The following is a 20574-nucleotide window of genomic DNA, read 5'->3' as shown; positions in this document are numbered from 1 at the left end:
GCAGGAAAACAGTGCTGCTCAAGATAGATTGCAATGCAGTTGAAGCAATCACTAGTCATGAATATTCTAAAACATTCTTCATTGAGGCTAAAAAGAGAGAGTGTTGGCTATTTATCAAGGAACTGGAAATGTTTCTAAACCAGTAGTTGTAAAGTTAACTGAATAACAATCTTTCTTGATGTTGTATTCACACAGGAGGCTTCTGGGTAATAATTTCAAAGAGGTTCAGCAAATGTGGCTCTAGGTAAGAGGTGAGGGACAGGTCTTATTTTTACCCTTTCCAGAATCTAGCACCTTAACCCCACCCCCGAGCTCTTGCCACAGCCCTGTCTCCAGTCAGCCAGACACTTCCTTTCTACCACTCAGGGCTGCCAAGGACTGCCCTGACCCTCAGGCAGAACCCTCTTCACTCCCCATTGCCCCCCCCCAAACACTCCTCCTCCCCACCCCCACCCAGAGATAGATATTGAGTAAACTTGACTTTTTCATCTAAAACAACTTCTACCCATGCAATAAATCATAAAATAATAACTGTAAACTCTTATGTTGCTTATTTAGCCCTGATTTCATAATGTGCAGGACTCAGACAGCCCTGGTATTTCATCATATGCCACACTGAGTTGAACAGTATCTAAACACAACTCAAGGGGCACCTGGGTGGCTCAGTCAGTTGGGCGTCTGGTTCTTGGTTTCTGCTCGAGTCATGATCTCAGGGTCCTGGGATCAAGCTCCAAGTCTGGATCTGCACTCATCGAGGAGTCCACTTGAGGATTTCTCCCTCTCCCTCTGCCCCGCCCCCTGCATGCAGGCATGCTCTCTTTCTCTCTCTCTCAAATAAATAAATAAATCTTTAAAAAGGGGGATTAAGAAAAATAAACACAACTCACACTTCATTTGCTTCTAGAAAGTACCATCAAACTACCTCAAGTGAGAACAGATTATAATACTTTTCACATCAGGGCATACATTGGAAATTCATTTCTAGCTACCTTGAGGCTGAGGGGAACCTGCAGCTCATTCCTGGCTTGCCATTCTAGTCCAACATCAAGTCCAGGCAGGCAGAAATATTCTCTCTCTCAAACAGCTAATGCCAACCCCACTGCCCCTCCTGGTTGCCCACGTCACTGAGAATGTTGGTACTGTCACAGCTTTTTTTTTTTTTCCCTAAATCAATTGTCACTGCTTTCCTTTTGCTCTTAGAAAACCCAAGGCTAGGAGTTCAGTGGCTAAGAGCCTGGCATAAGCCTGGCTTAAATGTCTGACGGACTCGAGTTTCAGCACCAGCTTTGCTTCTTACTGGCCACATGATTTTGAACTACTTTGTCAACCTCTCTGTGCCTCAGTGTCCTCCTTTTTAAAATTGAGATACAGTATCTACTTTACAGGGCATTGCGAGTATTCAATTTCTTTTCTTCTCCTCACTCCTCTGCCTCCCCATGCTTCCCACCACCACCACCACCACCACACATTCTGTCAGAAGAGACTATGCTTGAGGCGTCAGGGGACAGAAGAGAACAAAGCAAATAGGTCGTGGCTTCCCAGGTGTCATGTTTCAAAAACTCCGCATCCTTAGAGAAACCAGAAAAGAAACACAGATTTGAAGAGGGGGATTCTTATTTCTGCACAACCCCGAACAGAATAAAGCCAAAGCCAAAGCCAAACAAACTAAAGAAGATTCCCCTAGCTTGGGGTGCAAAGATGGTAGTCAGGAAGACACAGGGTTTCCTGGTTGGAAGAGGTAGCAGACTGGGCCAGATTCCTTCTGCTCTGCCATGCTCAGAGTGTGATATATAAAGGATAAAGAAGCTCTAGTCCAGGGGGCTGTCACTTGTCTCATAAAGGAATTCTGTAAATATTAGAAGTTTGGGTTGACCGGTAAGATCAGAAGGATGGAGACAGAAATTTTTTCTTATGCATCCTGAATTGCTCAGGGTTAAGGATACTCCACAAACATTTAGACATAACAAAAATCAAATCACTAGGGCATGTTGGTACATTTTACAGATTGCCTTCAAGGAGTAGTAAGAAAGCCAAGAACTTTAGAGAGCTCTTGGAGCCAGGCCTATCACAAAGTAACGAAGGCCTAGGGCCACTTCTGTTCTTTTTTAGGCTCCTGGAATATTAAAAGAATTAATAAATAACAAAAAATGGTGTTTCAGTTGTCTATCATGGCCTAGCCAACTACCCCCAAACTGAGTAGCTTACCACACAGCCATTCATGTGCTCACAACGTTGCAGTTTGGGTAGGGCTCTGCGGGGACAGCTCGTCATCTCTATTCCATGTAGCATATGGGGGTTTAGATGGGCTATGACATGCCTGATGGTTTCTCATGCTCCAGAGTCTCTCTCCATGTGGCCTCTCATCACCCAGGGGTCTAACCCGAGCTTCTACCATGGGTGATGGACTGCAAGAAGGTAAAGGAAGGGGCTGCCAGGCCCTTTAAGGCTTAGACTGGGAATTGGCACACTGTCGTCAGTTCCATCACATTCTATCAGTCGAAGCAGGTCATGAGGCCATCCTGGATTTAAGGGATGGAGAATAAACTCCACCTTGGGTTCCAGGAGCATCAGGAGCCTACAAAGAAAGAGTTGTTCACAGTCTGTTTGGAGATTGTCTACCCTACTTGTAAAAATTGTGGTGTACTTTAAATGTTTACACTTGGGCGCCTGCATGGCTCAGTTGTTAAGCATCTGCCTTCAGCTCTGGTCATGATCTCAGGGCCCTTGGATCGAGCCCCGCATTGGGCTCCCTGCTCAGCGAGGAGTCTGCTTCTCCCTCTTCCTCTGTGCCTACGCCCTGCTCATACTCTCTCTCTCTCAAGTAAATAAATAAAATCTTTAAAAAAAATAAATGTCTACATTTAACACATTAATACTTTTAACATAAAAGTATGTAATGATTATCCAATAACCTCCGTTGAAGATATCAATATTCTAGATTTCAGGTGGGGCCCTAAGAGCCCTTCTTGCTTTTCCTGTCTCAGAGTCTATTGTCCTGGAGCCTTTCTCAGAGTTTGTGAAGGAAGTTTGTTCTCTTTCTGAGTCCTGAATGACTGAGTTTTGCAGCAGGCACCAATAGTCATTCATTCACAAGGGCGCTTGTTCTTCTCAAGTTCCTGTTCTTCTGATTTTAGGTATAGAGAGGTCACTGGGAAACTTCCTGCTTGTCTCCCTGCCAGGGCATCAGCCTCCACATCTCACCAGTAGCAGCAGTAATCTCCTCCCACACCGTCTGACCCTCAGGAAAGTGATGATCAGGGGGTTATTAGTCTGTGTACCTGCCATGTAGCCACCACTCCCTGTATGTAGAGTTGAGTCTCACCTGTAGATTGAAATGATTCTAGAGCACCAAAAAAGACGTAACAATGCCAATTCACAGTGGTGGTGACATGTCGTATAGAAAATAAGGAGGATGCTCCAAGGGGCTTTGGGAAGCTTGTAGGAGAATGTGGGGGCTTGAGGCACAGTCCCTATGTGTAGCCGCCATGGGGTGGAGAAAAAGACAGAACTGAACCGAAAGCCAGCCAGGCCAGGTGCTAAAAGGCTGTGTCAGCTCTTTATGACATGACAGAAATTACTGTGGGATTACAGACTGCTATTTGGGGAACATGGGTTCTTTTTTTTTAAGCTGTTTATATTTTCTGTGATTAGGTCCTTTTGTTAGTGTTTAGTGCATTTTTTAAATGCTAGTCTGGTCAGCTGTGCTAAGAGGAACCAAGAAAGAGGTTTTTGTCCAGCTTGGACGAGAGTTTTAAAGGGGAAGCAGCTTACCAACCACCTGACATAGTGGAAACAATGGAGTGGTGTTGCCTGAGTGAGAGAGCCTCAAAGGGAAGGTAAACTGAGGGCAACGGAGTTGGAAACCCTTGTTCAGGATCCCTCCCCACACCGAGATGTATTTCTCAAATCTGGGCCCATTGCTCCATCTGCACAGTTTGTTACTGCCCTGATGGACCAGACAAGAGGCAAAAAGGGATCTCAATGAACAATGAGAAGGAAGACTGCCCCGGGATTGGTGGTCTAGGGCCACCTAGGGTGTTAGCTGTGGAGTTTGCGCTCAAGATTGGGCTAGCAAACAGAAAATCTAGTCTGGGGTATGGGGGAGGAAGGGTTCCACTTGAGCATGCACTGCTGGGACCCAAACAGGAAGGAAGGTCACCAAATCTTTTTTCTAGTTAATGAGGGAGAGGACACACACAGACTGCAGAGGACCCCAACCATTGTCCAGGCAGGGGACAAGCAAGGGTTAGTGGGCTAGCATGGTCACTTAAGCAAAGTGGGGCACAGGGAGAGCTAAGGGAGATAGCTGGAATCTAAAGCAGAGATGGGGGCAGAATAGAGCATTACCATGGCAGGAGTAGGGGTAGGGAAAGGCTGCTGGGGGGGGGGGGGGGACATGAAGACTGGGGCCACCCAGGCACTGTGGGCATGAGGCTTGGAAGAGTTGAATCATTCCAGACCTCCCCCCTCCAGCCTGCCTCGGGGCTACGGCTCGGTAGAGCTGGGAGTGGGCACCACTGTCACTGTCAATGTCCCAAGTTCAGGACCACTCTGCTCCGTATGTCTGGGGCCCATGACTCAAATGGCTGGGGACAGCAAGGGGCTGGCAGTGCATCTCTCTTCCTACAGGCTCAAGCCATCTCGCTATGGTCTCTCCGGTTTCTCTCCAGCACAGAGGTCTCAGGGTAGCTAGACTTAAAGGTGGCTCAGGGCTCCAAGAGCAACAATTTCCAGATGCCCCAGGCAGAAAGAAATCGCAAGGCATTTATGATCTGACTTCAGAAGTTCCAGGATACGTGACTTCTACCATATTCTACTGGTTTAACAAATCACTAAATCCAGCCCAAATTCAAAGGTAAAAGGTATAGATCCCACTTCCGATAGAAGGAGTGTCAAAGAATCTGCCACCATTTTAAATGCATCTCCCTGAGTCCTTAACAAAGTCTCCCCACTGAACTAACTGCCTGTCTGCAGATTCTCATTGACGGCAGCTGGGAGGCAGCAATGCACAGGGTAGAAAAAGCAGGCGCTTTGGAGGACACCAGCCTGCGTTCCTGTCTAGGCAAGGATCCACCATTCAGCAACTGGTTGAGCTTGTTAGGTTACATACCTTTCAGAGCCACGGTTTCCTCTTGTCAGACAGGAATAATACCATTATAGCGACCAAGAAAATGTACTTCTCAGATCTTCCAGTGCAGAGCATAACCGACCAGTGGATCTGTCCCAGAGACTGAGATTGGAAATCTCTCCTCTGATATTTATCGCCAGCTTGGTGCAGAGGCCATCTTGCCGCGGCTGCTCACAGCCCATGACTAAGTACAAGAGGTCTATTCCTGGGAGATGCTGGACTCCTGGGATAGGCCAGTGTGGCTTGAGGAACCCCCACAGCCTTGCTGAACTTTCTTAGAGCTGCACTGTAGTATAAGAAGCTTCCTTCCATACATCCGTCCTTCCTTGCTTCTCCACATAGCTCACACCTGCATCCCAGGTCCAGCTTCCTGTGTATGTTCCCTCATCAGTCTCTTGCAGAGTGTTCCTGTCTGACACTGCATTTGGGGGGTGCGGGGGGATGAGACAAACAGCCACCAAGTCACAAGATTGCTGTATTAAATAAATGGGTGTGTGTAAGCACCTAACCAAAGGCTGGCCTATGGTTGACATTCATTCAACGAATACTGAGTCCCTGCTGTGTGCAGACTTTAGCCTGTTTGTCTGGGACATAATGGTGAGCAAAGCAAATAGGAACAATGTCATGGCCACCTGCTTGACGCTTCTTCCTGAGTCTCACTGCTGAGGGATAAAGTCCCAACTCTTTTATGGGACACAAAGAGCCTTTCAAAGTCTGACCCCAAGGGACCTCAACACCACCCCCACCCTATAGTCTGCACACCTGAGCCTAGAAGGAAAAGGAACTGCCTCCTTTCCTCTTTCCATCTTACTCTTTCATCCCCAATGTCTTAGCACTTTTTCCTCCCCTTGAAATGCCTCCCTCCCTTGTACACACCCCTCACATGACAAAGCCTTACCCATCCTCCAAGATTCAGTTCAATTGTGGGGTCTTAGGTCACGCGCACAGAATACGCTTGTGGGCACAAATCTCAGCATGCACCTCATAAAAGCACCTGTAACATTGTGCAGTAATTGCTGTAACAGTGTCCCTGCTAACCGGGGAGCTAGTCTAGAGCGGGGGGGGCAAGGTGGTATCCACCCCGAATCCCCAGTGCCTGGCACTCGGGAGGCCCGCAGTTCACCCCTGCTGAGCGGGTGAGTGAATGGGCCGGGGAGCACAGGCAATTTTCCGGGGTGACCGAGGAGCCGGGAGCGCAGCTGGGCCGGGCCGCGGTCGGGGAGCCGCAGGCGCCGGGGGACCGCCCGGGACGCGCGCGGCTGGCGAGGGCCGAATCGCGGCGCCAGCCGCGGGGCACATGACTGCGGGCTCAGCCTCCGCCCCGCCCGCTTCCCCGCGCAGCTGCTTGCTGGCCGTAGCCTCCCGGGGCTGCGGCGAGCCGGGTCGGCGAGCGTCACCGCCCTGCACGCTCTCTCTGTCCCTCCCGACTGCGCGGGGCGGGCGCCCGACTGCCCGAGCGAGGGAAAGCGAAAGCGAAGCGGCTCGTTCCCCTCCCCGGCGGCCAGCCAGGTGCACGGGAGCCGGGAGCCCAGCCGCGGAGCCGGGAGCCGCGGGCGCCGCAGGGTCGCGGGTGTTCAGGCCGCTGCAGCGGCGGCGGCCCCTCCCTCCTTCCTGCGCCGGCGCCGGCCGGCGGGGCCTGGCCCGGGAGCGGCGCGCAGAATGGGCAGGTGCTGCTTCTACACGGTCGGGACGCTGTCCCTGCTCCTGCTGGTGACCAGCGTCACGCTGCTGGTGGCCCGGGTCTTCCAGAAGGCCGTGGACCAGACGATCCAGAAGGTGAAGCGGGCGGGCTGTGTGTGTGTGTGTGTGTGTGTGTGTGTGTGTGTATGCGGGCGGGCTGGTGTGCGCGCTCCCGTGTTGGGCGGGGGACACTTCCAGCCCACCCCCCGATGCTGAACCTAGTACAGGGAATCTCTGCACCCTGGCAGACCCTCCGGATACAGCCCTCCTTTCTTAGTTGTCTTGTCGGGGTAGATAGGTAAGGGTTAAAGAAGGATGGAGAGGAGTAAGATAAAACTGTGGATCTAGACTTTTTAGAAAGGCTTTCACTTACATTCTATCATTTGCCTCCCCCTCTACGCCCTCCCTACGCCCCAGTCTCTCCGGCCCAAACATATTTCCCTCCCACTTCATGAAAAAACAAAACTAAACGAAAAACACTACAGCCCAGGCAGGTTTGTTGGCTGCTTGCTGACCTTTGAAGTGGTGTGGGGCAGGGGATGCCAAGCGGCTGTGCGATCTATTGTGTTCTTGCCTTCCTGGACTGGGCAGGGCTGTTGGTAGGGAGGCCAGGCCTCTGGGCTGGGTGACATTTCAGTCCATCGAAGTCTGTGCTGGTTTCCCTCCGACTAAACATGTGGTATCTCATACCAACAGTCTGGGTTGCTTTGTCTCACCATGGATTCGTGCTCTTCTTAAATAACCGTAAGCTTCAGGCAAGGATGCATTTAGATTCTGAAAGAATCTGAACCTGTCTCTTACCCTAGATGGGTGGGTTGGAGAGCTGGTCATTTCAGATTTCTGAGTCATTTGACTTTCCCAGTGCTCATTCCTTCTGCCTTTCACCCACATCCACCAATCTGTGTGGAAAGAGGAACAAGAGAGAGTTACTGGGATCACTTTTTCTTTAAAAAAAAAAAAAATCATTGGAGCAGTCTTTCTTGTTAGCACCCATAGCCCCATGGTTTGCACTTGCTGTTGCCTGGATTAAAAAGCCAGTTTGATCACCGAACTCCCAGTTAGTCAAGTTGTCTCATTCAGGTGGCAACAGACATGTTCCTTTAATAGAGGTTGCCAAAAGCCATCAATTACTTGAAATCTGGCAGTTAAAGGCAAATTAAAAAAAAAAAAGTCATGGTAAAGCATAATTTAATTTTAAAGTTCACGTTACTGTGGGAGGATGAAGCTCACTGTCTGAGCTTCTCAAAGACCACTGTTTTCCCTGAGCACCCGTGTTCAAGGAAAAAACCAAATATAATCTTCTCTATTTCTGGCCACTTGCAAATCTATGGCAAGATTGTTTAAGGATATAAACTCTTGGGGCGCCTGGGTGGCTCAGATGGTTGGGCGTCTGCCTTCGGCTCGGGTCATGGTCTCGGGGTCCTGGGATCGAGCCCCACATTGGGCTCCCTGCTTGGCGGGGAGCCTGCTTCTCCCTCTCCCTCTACTGTTCTCCCTGCTTGTGCTCTCTCGCTCTGTCAAATAAATAAATAAAATCTTTAAAAAATAAAAAAAATTAAAAAAAAAAATAAAAAGAAAAAAAAAGTTTCAAAAAAAGGATATAAACTCTTGCTTGGATGACCAGAGTTAAGCAATCCAATTATAGTCAGTATGTGAATCTTCTTGTGTGGTTTTAAAAGGCTGTTTCCGGAGAGCCCCATGAGATGAGTGGTCTCCCTGCTGCCTCAGATATTACCAGCCCTCGGATGCTCTGTGGGTCTCCATTTCATGGGCAGGTAGGGAGGTGGCTGTAAGGCAGCTTGCCTGGGCCTTGAGTTTGCATTGATATTTGATGATTGGCTTTTTTATGTGGTCTTCTCTGTGAGGAATGGACCCTGATCAGACTAATAAATTATAGTACAGGGGAAGTGGATTTTCAGAATTGCCCCACCCCATTATGGAACACTGAACAGCATGGCATATGAAATTAGATGACAGGGCTAGTTTCAGCAGACAGGAATATTGTAAGTCAGCCAGAGGTCACACATTACCATCATTACCATTCCCCTCTCCTGGGTCACCTGTAGTGTGGTAGCATGGGATAGTGGGACAGAGTAAGGACTCTGCAGTCCACACTCCTCCACATGAATCCTGGCTCCACCATGTACTAGCTGGGTGACCTTGGGCCAGGTGCTTCACCTTCCTTGATTCTGGGCTTCCCCGTCTGTAAATGGGAATAATAACAACTCAGGAGAATAGAGAGGTTATAAGAATTATTAGGGAAAATGGGTAATTTTCATGGGATATAGTTAGTGCTTTGTAAAGAACTTTTGTTTTTGTTAGAAGCCACTTGAGTACAGACAAAATACATGAGATTTGAGGTCAGACACCCTGTGTTCAAATCCCGACCTTACCATTTGCAAGCTTTTTGATTCTGGGCAAGTTACTTCACCTCTCTGAGCCTCAGTTTCATTACTTGGGAAAGTGAGGACGTTAGCTATCAGGCACAGGGGTGCATTTACTGGGAAGCACACAAAACTTACGCTTCAGGTCCTCATTTGCACAGGCCCTTCCAACACTCTGTACCTAATTCTGTATGCAAAATTTTCATTTTCTTAGGAAGGGTCTCCTCACAATGTATAAGCTTCCCACGAACCCGGGAGCTGCCTGTGTGTGTGCCGTTGGGAGACTGAGCGAGCTAACCTGTGTAAAGCAGCCAGCACAGAATCAGGCAGCGGATAGCTGATCAGTCATGGCTGCCTCCGTCATGTCCAGAGGTGTCATCACAAAACAATTCCTTCAGAACTTGACCTTAGTATAGTTGTAATGAAATCCACTCTGATACTCCCAGTTCTTAGGGTTTTTTTCCATTTGAAGATTATCCATGCCCTGGCTTGTCTATATCAAAAAAGAGAAGAGAGGAAAGGGGTGCCGTTCAAATGAGTAGGTTTGGCTAATTGTGAGAAGCGTGGTAACATAATTTCTATTAGGATAATTTGCAGGGAAGATTTTAAGATTAAAGGGAGATTTACATTTTGGCCAGTGAATGGAGTGGAAGGAACCAAGACAGTTTGTTCCATTCTTGGCTCCACTGGTTACCGCCTTGTATTGGGCAAGCCCTACAATTTGTTTTGCTTCAATTTTCTCAATTGCAAAACAGGCATCGTAATGTCTCCCTCTTTGTTTGCTCACACCCACTTCTTGGGGGATATTCTGAGCAAGTGTTCGTTTTGGGTTTTTTTGTTTTTGTTTTTTAAGATTTTATTTATTTATTTATTTGAAAGACAGAGGGGAGGAGCAGAGGAAGAGGGAGAAGCAGACACCATGCGGAGCACGGAGCCCGACACCAGGCTCGATCTCAGGACCCTGAGATCATGACCTGAGCCAAAATCAAGAGTCGGAGGCTCAACTAACTGAGCCACTCAGGCATCCCTGAAGCATTTTGACTGCCCTGAAGACAGAGCTCTTAAGAAACCATTCAATCTCGGGGCGCCTGGGTGGCTCAGTCGGTTAAGCATCTGCCTTCGGCTCAGGTCATGATCTCAGGGTCCTGGGATCGAGCCCCGCATCGGGCTCCCTGCTCTGTGGGAAGCCTGCTTCTCCCTCTCCCACTCCCCCTGCTTGTGTTCCCTCTCTCGCTGTGTCTCTCTGTCAAATAAATAAATAAAATCTTTAAAAAAAAAAAAAAAAAGAAACCATTCAATCTCTGTTTCCTCCCCAGAGCCTGGAAGGGCAGAATTTTATGTTCTGTCTCGCTTGGTAAGGCCACTAATTGTCCTGGCATCTAGCACAGTGCCTGGTCCAAGGTAGGTACACAGTAAATGCCTGTTGCCTCACTTTTGGTCATTTGAGTTGAAAGAACGGTGTTCTAGGAATCAGCAGACCTCGGTGAAGATTCTTTTTTTCTGTCACTAGCAAATATTTGGATTAAGTTGAGCAAGCCAAGTAGCAAATATTGAACCCCGCAAAAGCTCAGGTTTCTTACTTTGTAAATGGGAGTGATAAGAATACCTGCCTTAGGGTTGTTGCAAGAATGACATGAAAGGATTGACCTAGAACATCTAGCACAACATCTTGCAAAATGCCCAAATATTAACAGTTGTTATTGTTTGTAGCTATTATTTTGTCATCTGTGAGCTGAAGCTTAGGTAGTAGATAAGTTTCCTTCTCCTTCCAAACTTCTGAGCCTCGTGATACAGGCATGTGAGCTTTGTTCAAGAGCAGCTATGCAGCTCAGAATATTAAATTTGCCCCTGGACTCACCGACAGTTTGAACATCTCCCAGAAATGGGAATGCAGAGCCAGCCAGAGTCCGGGCTGGCTAAAAAGAAAAGGGCTGGCAAGGGAACCAGTAGAAGGAAAGAGACTATTCACATGTTTTGCTTCCTATTCACAGGCCAAAGAAGGATGATAGCATTAGGTGTCAGGAACGAGGTGAACGGGACAAATATACTTATCCTTGGCCGGGACCTGAGACTCTGGGCACGCAAGAACAGCCAGCCTCTTTTGGGAGCCATAGAACTTTGGAGCTATTCTGCTGAGGCCTCAAGAAATAAAATAGAATCATTGATAATTTAACCAAATAACATTAATGGTGAATATGTGGGGGTCTTCTTTTTTAAAGTTGAATTAGTTAAACATCTTCATGTATGTTTATGTAAAGATGATCAACTATATGTAATCTTTTATTTTATTTTATTATGTTATGTTAATCACCATACATTACATCATTAGGTTTAGATGTAGTGTTCCATGATTCATTGTTTGCGTATAACACCCAGTGCTCCACGCAGAACGTGCCCTCTTTAATACCCATCACCAGGCTAACCCCTCCCCCACCCCCTCCCCTCTAGAACCCTCAGTTTGTTTCTCAGAGTCCATAGTCTCTCATGGTTCATCTCCCCCTCTGATTCCCCCCCTTCATTTTTCCCTTCCTGCTTTTTTTTTTTTTAAACATATAATGTATTATTTGTTTCAGAGGTACAGGTCTGTGATTCAACAGTCTTAACACAATTCACAGCGCTCAACTATATGTAATCCTAAAAGACTCCTTCTTGCCTATCTACCTCATCCCCCAAATTGCCTCTTTTCAGGGTTATGAAGACTTAGAACCTTAGAATAAGAAAAAACCTGAAGCATCACTGAATCTGTTATTTTATAGTTGAGGAAACTGAGCCCGTATCAGTTTAAAAATAGATGGCGGTGGGTACCAAATTGCCTTTATATTAATGTGCCACTGGAAATGTAGATAATGGAAGGCCAGATGGAGAGGTAGGGGTAGGGTTAGGCATGCAAGCTGGGTGTCCTAAATCACTTTTCCCATCCCAAGGATGACCATAGAGCCTGTTGCCTGCAACAGTCCTGGTTTATTTACACCTGTTGTCCTGGCATAATTACTAGCACCCTCTTTTCTTTTAAAAGATCCCTGGTTTGGACAATATGTTCTATCCTCACATACCACACTGTCCTCCACTTCTTAGCAATAAAGAGGAGCAAGGAGCTAAAGCCCATTCAAGCTGGCTTCAGAATGGTTGGATTTTTTTTTTTTTTTGTAAAGCTGGAAGAGGAAGCTCATGGGAGTCTAAGGGTGAGAACCACAGGCCAGTAAGGCCTCCTGAGAGGACAGTAGAAACTGGAAAGTCAGCAGGACCCAAGCATACTCTGTATCTGCCCCTGCTTCCTCTGTTTTTCCCTACCAAAGTGTTTCCTCTGTTGACTCATTGTGCCCAGGCTGTTTACTCATCGAGGGCTTCCTCAGCCCCAGCCCTATGTGATGCTTCAGCTGCTGAGCCTTCCAAGAGCAGGCTTTATCTCTTGGTTTCTCCTTTCCAAATGTGTAACAGAGTAATGTGATTGGCTCAGCACAAGCAGAAATCACAGATCCTTAAACAGAGGCACTATCCTTGCAAGATTCTTTAACTCCTAAGCAAAATTATCCAACTCCTCCCTGGCTTTTAGAAACATGATCTCGTGATATCAAAATCATATTACGTTTCTTTCAATATCTCACTAATTCATGGTGACCATGAGTGCATTCATTATTAATGGTTAAGGCAATGGAGTCAATCGGTAGGTCTCAGTATAGTCCCTAGACTCTAGGAACTGCATCAAAATCACTTACAGAGTTTCAAAAATGCAGATGATGCCAGCATTGCTGAATCAGACTCCTTAGGACTGGCCCCCAAGTTAAAAAGCTAACCATGCAGCCCATGACTGGTTTGGATGGTGATTATGGCAGCCCACATCTTTATTCCTTGAGATGGCAATTCCTTTTTTTTTTTTTTAACCTTTGTATTTTATTCTTTATTTTTGTTTATTTTTCTGATAAGAAATACATGCCATTATAAAAAGTCAGATACAACAAAAAATAATAAAACAGAGATAACTACTGTTAACCTAGTGTTAACTATTCCACATTTTTATTTATGCATGTATAGTAACAGATACACTTTACAAAAATGGGGTGCTTCTATTCCCACTCTATTTACTTTTAATTTCATCTGGTATAGTTGACATATGAAAGAGATGATAATTCCAGTTGAGGATGTTACTACTAGTGGTTACTATCATTTTTCAAGTTTACATTAAAGGAAGGATTTGGGTAGGGGGAGGGGAAGGGTGTTGCTTGTGAGAACCGTTCTTGCTTTCTTAATAAAGTGCAAGATTTCATTCTGTCAGGCCGCAGCAAAGGGGCCATCTGTTCTGCCAGACTTTTGCTTGTTTCCTGGGGGAGAATCAGCAGGTGGGATTGTAAGATCATAATGCAAACATAGGATGTTGGCCAAGTGACTAGGCATTTATGGCCTGTGTCATCAGGATATATGCTATACATACATGGTGTACTAAATGCAGGGACCATTTTTCATCAAAGCTGGTAACCAGTCAAAAGCAACTGAGGAAAATAAGGCCACTTTTTGGTGTTTGCCGTCTATATCTAAAAGTACTTTTATGTATATGCTTTGGCAGTCTTTCATTTATTTAGCAAATATTTACCGAGTGTGGACCATTTGTGCGGCAATGTGCTAAGGAGCTATGGATGCAAGAGTAAAGTAGACATAATCCTACCCTTGCAGAATTTATACTCTAATTCAAATTTGGTGGGCTCAGGCCCCTTTACACTCTTAAACTGAAGACCCCAAAGAACTTGTGTTTCTGTGAGTTATAGCTATCAGTATTTACAATATCAGAAATTAAAACTGATAAATTTTTAAAGCACAAGAGTACACAGCACGTATTAGCTGTCAGAGCAGTGACATTGTTACATGTCTGCTGGCCTCTAGAAAACTGCACTCTACACTCAGGAGAGAATGAGTGTGAAAAGGGCAAATAATGTCTTAATATTATTATGAAAATAGTTTTCACCTTGTGGACCCCCTGAGAGGGTCTTGGGGCCCCCCAGAGGTCCTCAGACCACACTTTGAGAGCTGCTGATCTAGTTTTCATTTAATTAATTACACTGATTTTTAGAATAACTTGAAAAAATAACATAGTATCTCTGTTATATTTCTGTAAGAACAGTTCAGAAACTATGTTATTAATGTTTTCAAGCCACCAGGACTTTGTTTAGTGTGTTGTACATACCTTCCTTTAGTTTCCACACAAGTCCATGGTTAAAGGTAGTAGTTCGGGTCCTCGGTGATGCAGGGTCAGTGAATCATTGTCTTCCCTGTGTGCTAATCAAACTAGACTGGATCATCAGCATCTCTATAATTGAATTACTTGAAAAGTCCCCTCTGGCGTCAGCCCTGCCTATGACAATGTCAATCCCTAGGACATAATTTGGTACTTAAAGCTGGCTTGAAAGCTCTCTTTGAAGGTGGGGACCCTGCCATATTTAGCTTTGTATCATCTTCCCATTCCAGCAAGTGCCATGTCATACATAGTAGATGTTCAGTAAGTATTACTTGGATGACTGCAAGGATGCGTAGATGAAAATTTACATACTCGGGGATGACCTTGTTTGCATATTTATTGTTCATGTTGTTGTTTATCTTCACATTTTTATTATGCTCTGTAGGCCAGTGGTCATTGCCTCACTATACCTTTAAAATCTAGAAACTTCACCCAGCAATCCAGCTTTCCAGCTTCACTTGAAGCATGTGGATGCTCTGCGTGCTAGCCTCACCACAATCCTGTGTGGCAGCCGTCTGAACAGAATGAGGCTGCCCTCCAGAGGGGACCTCCCTCCCCGTGCCCATGGACCCTCCCATTCCTGCCGGCTCCCTAACTCGGAGGCCCAGGGAGGGTGCCCTTGGTGCCATCCTGTCTGCTCTGTTGTCTTTCTTAGAGCAGAGAAATATCTGTTTGTCCCCAAACCTCTTTACCAAAAGAAGGGAAATGGAAGAGGCTGAGAGAAAATGAAAGAGGGCCTAGTTCTATGGAGAAGTGAATATTATCGCTAGGGTTTGACATCAAACAAATGGGCAAACTTGCATCCACTTCACTCACCACACCCACCTGACCCCATCAGCATCTGAGTTTTACACTCTTTCTAGAGAAATAGAGGCAGAATGCCATTGTTAGAAGAGCATAATCACTCGTGCAAGTCCCACTTGAAGGGGAGTTGCTTTTAATGCTGTACTTCTGATCATCAGTGGTAATGGAAGGAAGAGGAGCCCAAGTTCGAAATAGGTGATGAAAGCGTCACTTATATCAACTCAGAGATATAATCACAACCCAGCAGGTTGTGAAATAATAAGAGTAGCTCCACAAGTTACACACAGAACCGGGCATTGTTTTCATGGGCGCCCTTCTTCTTGATTCACATCTTAAAAATCCTCTTTCTCATCTACTCCTTCAACCACTCCCTCTGCACACACATCTGGCCACCTGGTCCTTTTGATTCGGTTTCCATCTGGTGGCTGCTTTCTCTCCCTCTGGGCTGGCAGTTCTCAGCCTTGGTTTCACATTTATTATTATGTGAAAACATTTAGAGAGTGGTCTAGCGGGTGTTCTGTAGCAGGAGCTTTTCAGGATAACCGGTCCACCCCGTTGTCCTGTCTGTCATTTATAGACAGAGTAGCAGCCTTCCACGTGAACGAATGTTGGAACATCAACTGTCAGATCTCATTAGCTGAAATTATTACAATTGCAATTAAAGCAAAATGAGCTCATCAACAGTGACATAAAAAAAAAATGCCAGTGCATTTGTTCCTGAGTGAAAATAAGGTCAGAGAATTAGGGTAAATGTTAATGGCAGCTTATTTCTTTTACCTCAACAGAGAATAAAAAAAGGTAAGCAGTGCAAAGGGCTTACATTACTACAAGAGTCTGGATTGGGTTTGCTTCATTTCAGGGAGAAATTTTATTTATTTGTTTATTTATTTATTTTTAAGATTATTTATTAGAGAGAGCGCGTGCACACCCCCCCCACACACACACGGTGGGGGAAGGGCAGAGAGAGAGGGAGAAGCAGGCTCCCCGCTGAGCAGGGAGCCTGATGCGGGACTCAGTCCCAGGACCCTGAGATCATGACCTGAGCCGAAAGCAGATGCTTAACCCACTGAGCCACCCAGGCGCCCCTCAGGGAGAAATTTTAAGAAAACAAAGCAAACGACCTGGTATTTTGATATTTGGTGAGTTTTATCAACCTGGAGTCTAGTGAGAATCATTCACACGGGATTAGGGCAGGTTGTCAGCGTTGGTCTGCATTATCTCTGGGCGAATTCTACGTAGACCGTGTAGATGGCTATGTGGATGCTCAAGTTGTGTTTAATTATTAACTAGCACTCTGTTGATCTAAAAGAACAACCAGCAGCGCTCTTGAGTCCTGAAAGTTGCCTTAATAGTTTTACCTATTCCCATCCAAGCCTAATGCAGGTCCCTCGGTGCTTATTCTTAACATTTGCAAGTGGCTTATACCGGGACAGCTGGTTCAGCAACCCTCCTAGTGCTGCCTTCCTGAAAGATCTCTATCCGGCTGACTTGGATGTCTTGTGTCTTGTGGCTGTATCACGTCATGTCAGCCCCCACACGAAGCAGCTAATCCAGCTTCTACCTGGGGAGCGGCGTGGGTGGTTGAGTGTCACTGGTGGAAAAAAGTGCCTACGAGGGAGTGACAGACGGTGGCAGGTGACGGGCTGCGTCCCCTGAGTGGGGCAGGGGAAGGATCTCGGACTTGATCCTGTGAGCACTGGAAGGACCTCGGACTTGATCCTGTCTGCTCCCATAGGCCACTTTTGACAGAACTGTCTGGAGGCTGAGGTGGAGAATGGATTTGAAAGGAGCCAGGAGAAGAGATCATCTATGGTATTGCTGCTGCCCAGGCCACCTCTGGGATCAGGAGTAGAGATGGAGATGAGGAGGATAGGATTTAGGATTGATGAGGGGAGAAAAATCAAGTCTGTTTTTGGTCACATTGACTTTCTGCAGCCTGTGGGATGTCCAGATGGGGATTTTAGGATGGATCCATACAACTGAGATGACCCAAATAATTACCCTCTTTGGGCTGAATTCCTGAGCCTCACACATCACTGTTCACTGGCTGCTTCGTGCATGCCAGTTTTGTGTCCTTAGCTAAATTTCTTCATGAGAACAGCCTATGTCTGTTGGGCACATAGAAATCTCTCAATCTATACATATTGGCTAATAAGATGAAAATAAGTTTTTTCATTTAAATGATTAATTTGGTTGTTGACACTGCAGATTCACCACCTGACTCAGTAATCTTTCCAATCTTTCTTTTGGTAGTAGTACTACAATATTATGCCTGGAAAAATCCATCATGTTCTACTTGGCTAAAATTTATAAGCAATATCCAAAGTCACATGGTAAAACTGATTTAGGACCTTGCATTGAGGTTTCATTTAGTGTAACTGGAAAACTCGGTTGATCACAGGGTTTGTGTGGTAACTGTCACTACCGGGGCAGAATCCTCCGTGAGGACAATCAGTTGTTCCCAAGCCACACCTTCATGTCTAAATTGTGCAAGGGGCTCTTTGTGACCAAGGGAACTGGTTTGTTGCCTTGGGCAGAATTCATGACTTCTTGTGCCAGATGTTCTCCGGGCTTGAGGTTAAGGTTATTACTTGCTCCTTTCTGAATCCATCCTTTGCAGGGGAAGCCCCTGGGAGTGTACGGTTGAATGCCCTGAGGATCTGGGGGTAGAAATTAGAGGTTTCAGGTCAAAATGAAGCCCTCTTCTGGACCATCCTCTGGCAGGAGGTTGAGGGGCTTTTTTGGACTCATTAGCATGACGAGGCAGAGAAGCTACGTGGACACAGCGGAGCTCAGTTCTCCCCTCATCAGCCCCTCATGCGTCTGTTCCAGCCTGGGAGTTTACCACGACTTCACGCAGCTGCCTAGTTTCCTCTCCTCCAGACTCCCCAGGCAGCTCTGGGAGTCTACGTCAGGGTTTCTCCATAGTTTTACAGTCTCCCCGGGGTAGAGTTGCCAGATAAAATATAGGATACCTAGTCACATTTGAATTTCAGATAAGCAGCGAATAATATTTTGGTGAGTACATCTCTTGCAATATTTTGATTCACTTCAGTTTATCGGTTGTTAACATCCTGCCATATTTATTTCATCCCTCTCTGATATACTTTTTCTTAAATTATTTGAATATAAGTTGCAGGCATCACAGTGTGTTGGTCCTGAGTCCTGCAGCATGCATCACCTAAGAATTAAGGCACTTTGGGACATAATCCATGCAATACTTGGGATGCACTCAAGCTAGCGGCCTCTGTTTTTATTTGCTAATTCTGGCAGCTCTTCCCTGGGGGGTGTGGTCTCCTGGCAGCTGCTAGAGGGGCCAAGCATGGGGTTTGCAAACCCACAGACCTGGACTTGGTCAGATTTGACTTGACTTACTGGCTCTGTGAACTTGGGAAGGGCAGCACCACCATTTCCTTATCTGAGAAATAGGAATTCTTACCTTGCAGGGTCCATGTCAGGCTTGGAAATGGTGGCATAAAGCCCTAGCAGAGCCCCTGCCTGACTCCTGCCTCCCTTCCTGATTCAGGAAATAGTAGCTGGCCCTGGTAGTAATGGTACCTGAAGTGAATGTCTCAGGAAGGAGAAAAAATGAGGAGGCTACTGTATTTATGAACTTCCCTCTGTTCTTTCATTCCCCTTCTCCTTCTCCACTTGGTGTGTGTACACACACGACATGCGGTCCACTCTGGGACTTGAAAAACATCTAGCACCATGGTGTGGAGGAAAAGAGACACATTAAATGTGCAGGAAAAGCCAACACTCTCGAGGGCAAGACTTGGATGGAAGAAAAAGTGGTGTGAGACTTGTGTGGGTGTTGACGCCACTAAGAGTGGCCAGGGAGAGGGGGGTGATGGCGATGGGGGTGGAGGCAGGAGGCAGATGGTGAGGAGAACCCCAGGTTGTAACAGAATCTGCTATCAGTGTGACTCTGGCAGGCTGTCAAGGATCCCTTCCATCGTTAGGCTTTGCATTTGCTCTGTTTAGTTAAGGACTCAGGTGTGCTAGATGTTTATTTCTATCCCAAGAAACTGCCTTAGTCGACTTGACGTTTGGAGGAACAAGTTCAAGTCAGACTGTTGTAAAAACATCCAGTTTTACCCTCTGTTCTGGGAAGGATTTAGCCCTCCTTTCTGGAAACGCTTCTACTTGTCTTTGGATTTTTGGTTGCCTAAGAGCTGGATGCAAACCAAAGGGGATAAACTCGGGCCGTTAACCCATCTGTCCATTCATACTTGCTGGTTCTTTCGAGGTTTATAATTCTGAGGTGGTTTTCTTTACTTTAATAAATAAATGAGACTGCAAGTCCTTTCTTACTCTGAAATTCGTCACACGCTGTGACGCGTGTCAGGAAGAGTTAGCAAGGAATACAGCCTGCTCAATCAGCCATCCCGGCAATAATAGGGAAAGAAATACTGTGAAGCCAAGTGTGGGCGATGGCAGCTCCTGGAGCTTTTGTGGGAGAGCTGACCACAGCTGATGCGGCATCAGTCTCGCCTTTGTTGTGCAAGGACAGAGGAAAAGCCTTGATGAAGTTGGTTCTCTGTGGATCCACTCCTCCTTTCCCTCAGGCCCTATTAATGACACTTTGTAGAATCTGAGTTTCTGTCTTAGATTTTCACTTAAAAAAAAAAATAAGGGAATGATTATTTTTTCAGCTTCCAGAAGGAATTTATTTCTGTTGTAAAAAAAATCCAAACAATGCAGAAAAATATGAGAGAGAATGGAAGACCCCTCCTAATCCTGTCCCATAGAGATGTGTGTGATTAGATGGTTAGCGTAGAGGCTTAGAGATTGTGACAGCAGCTAAAACATCGAAATTTTTAAATTATCTGGATTTTACCCCCCTGATATTTTCATGTTTGCATTTTATCTGCTAGTCTTCTGTACATATATACATATTTTACACTGTCTTTTTCCATTTAACATAGATCATGAGCATGTTGCTTATTTCCCTGTAGTCTTTATCATTTTAATGGTTGCTTTCTACTCCAGCCTGTGAATTATCATAATTCACTAAATCATTCTTTTCTGCTTGACATTTTGGTTATTTCTGATTTTATGCTAATTCTTTGTTGTCTCAGTCTAAACTGAATTATAGATAGAGCTACAAGAGAGGATCATGACTAAAGACTTTCTGTGTGGTTTCTTTTCTCTTTTATCGTTTAACATTTGCTGGACTGTCAACATTTCAACAGACATGATCCCTTTTTTAATTTAAACCGAGACCTTTGATTCCCCACCCTGAAGGTGGCAATAATCAGGATCACAGTTACCATTCATTGAGCGTTTTGAGTGTGGCCTGAGATTAGCACTCTGCTGAAACCTCATATCATCCTTATAATAATCCTAGC

At 45.9% G+C, this 20574-nt stretch overlaps 1 protein-coding gene and 1 long non-coding RNA gene across 3 annotated transcripts in view; one reads left to right on the top strand and one right to left on the bottom strand.

Moving 5' to 3' along the window:
- SCARB2 (scavenger receptor class B member 2) overlaps positions 1-20574 on the top strand; it is a 110643-nt gene that overhangs the window by 24676 nt on the left and 65393 nt on the right. The window contains exon 1 of one of the 2 annotated variants that reach the window (XM_036102031.2): positions 6460-6904. The exons of the other annotated variant lie outside the window; for it this stretch is intronic. Within the exon in view, the coding sequence (XP_035957924.1) occupies positions 6788-6904 (117 nt within the window). The 5' untranslated portion in view covers positions 6460-6787. Of the gene's footprint in view, positions 1-6459; positions 6905-20574 lie in introns of those variants that run through there. 2 annotated transcript variants of the gene reach the window in all.
- On the bottom strand, positions 513-6442 carry LOC118542135 (uncharacterized). The gene is made up of 3 exons (XR_013446388.1): positions 6027-6442; positions 5111-5546; positions 513-2575 (listed from the first exon to the last, which is right to left on the bottom strand). It is a non-coding gene; the product is annotated as an uncharacterized LOC118542135 (long non-coding RNA).

The sequence above is a fragment of the Halichoerus grypus genome, chromosome 3, assembly GCF_964656455.1.
Source record: "Halichoerus grypus chromosome 3, mHalGry1.hap1.1, whole genome shotgun sequence".
NCBI lineage: Eukaryota > Metazoa > Chordata > Mammalia > Carnivora > Phocidae > Halichoerus > Halichoerus grypus.
The sequence above is the reverse complement of the archived record's forward strand: the minus strand, read 5'-3'. Positions and strand labels throughout refer to the sequence as shown.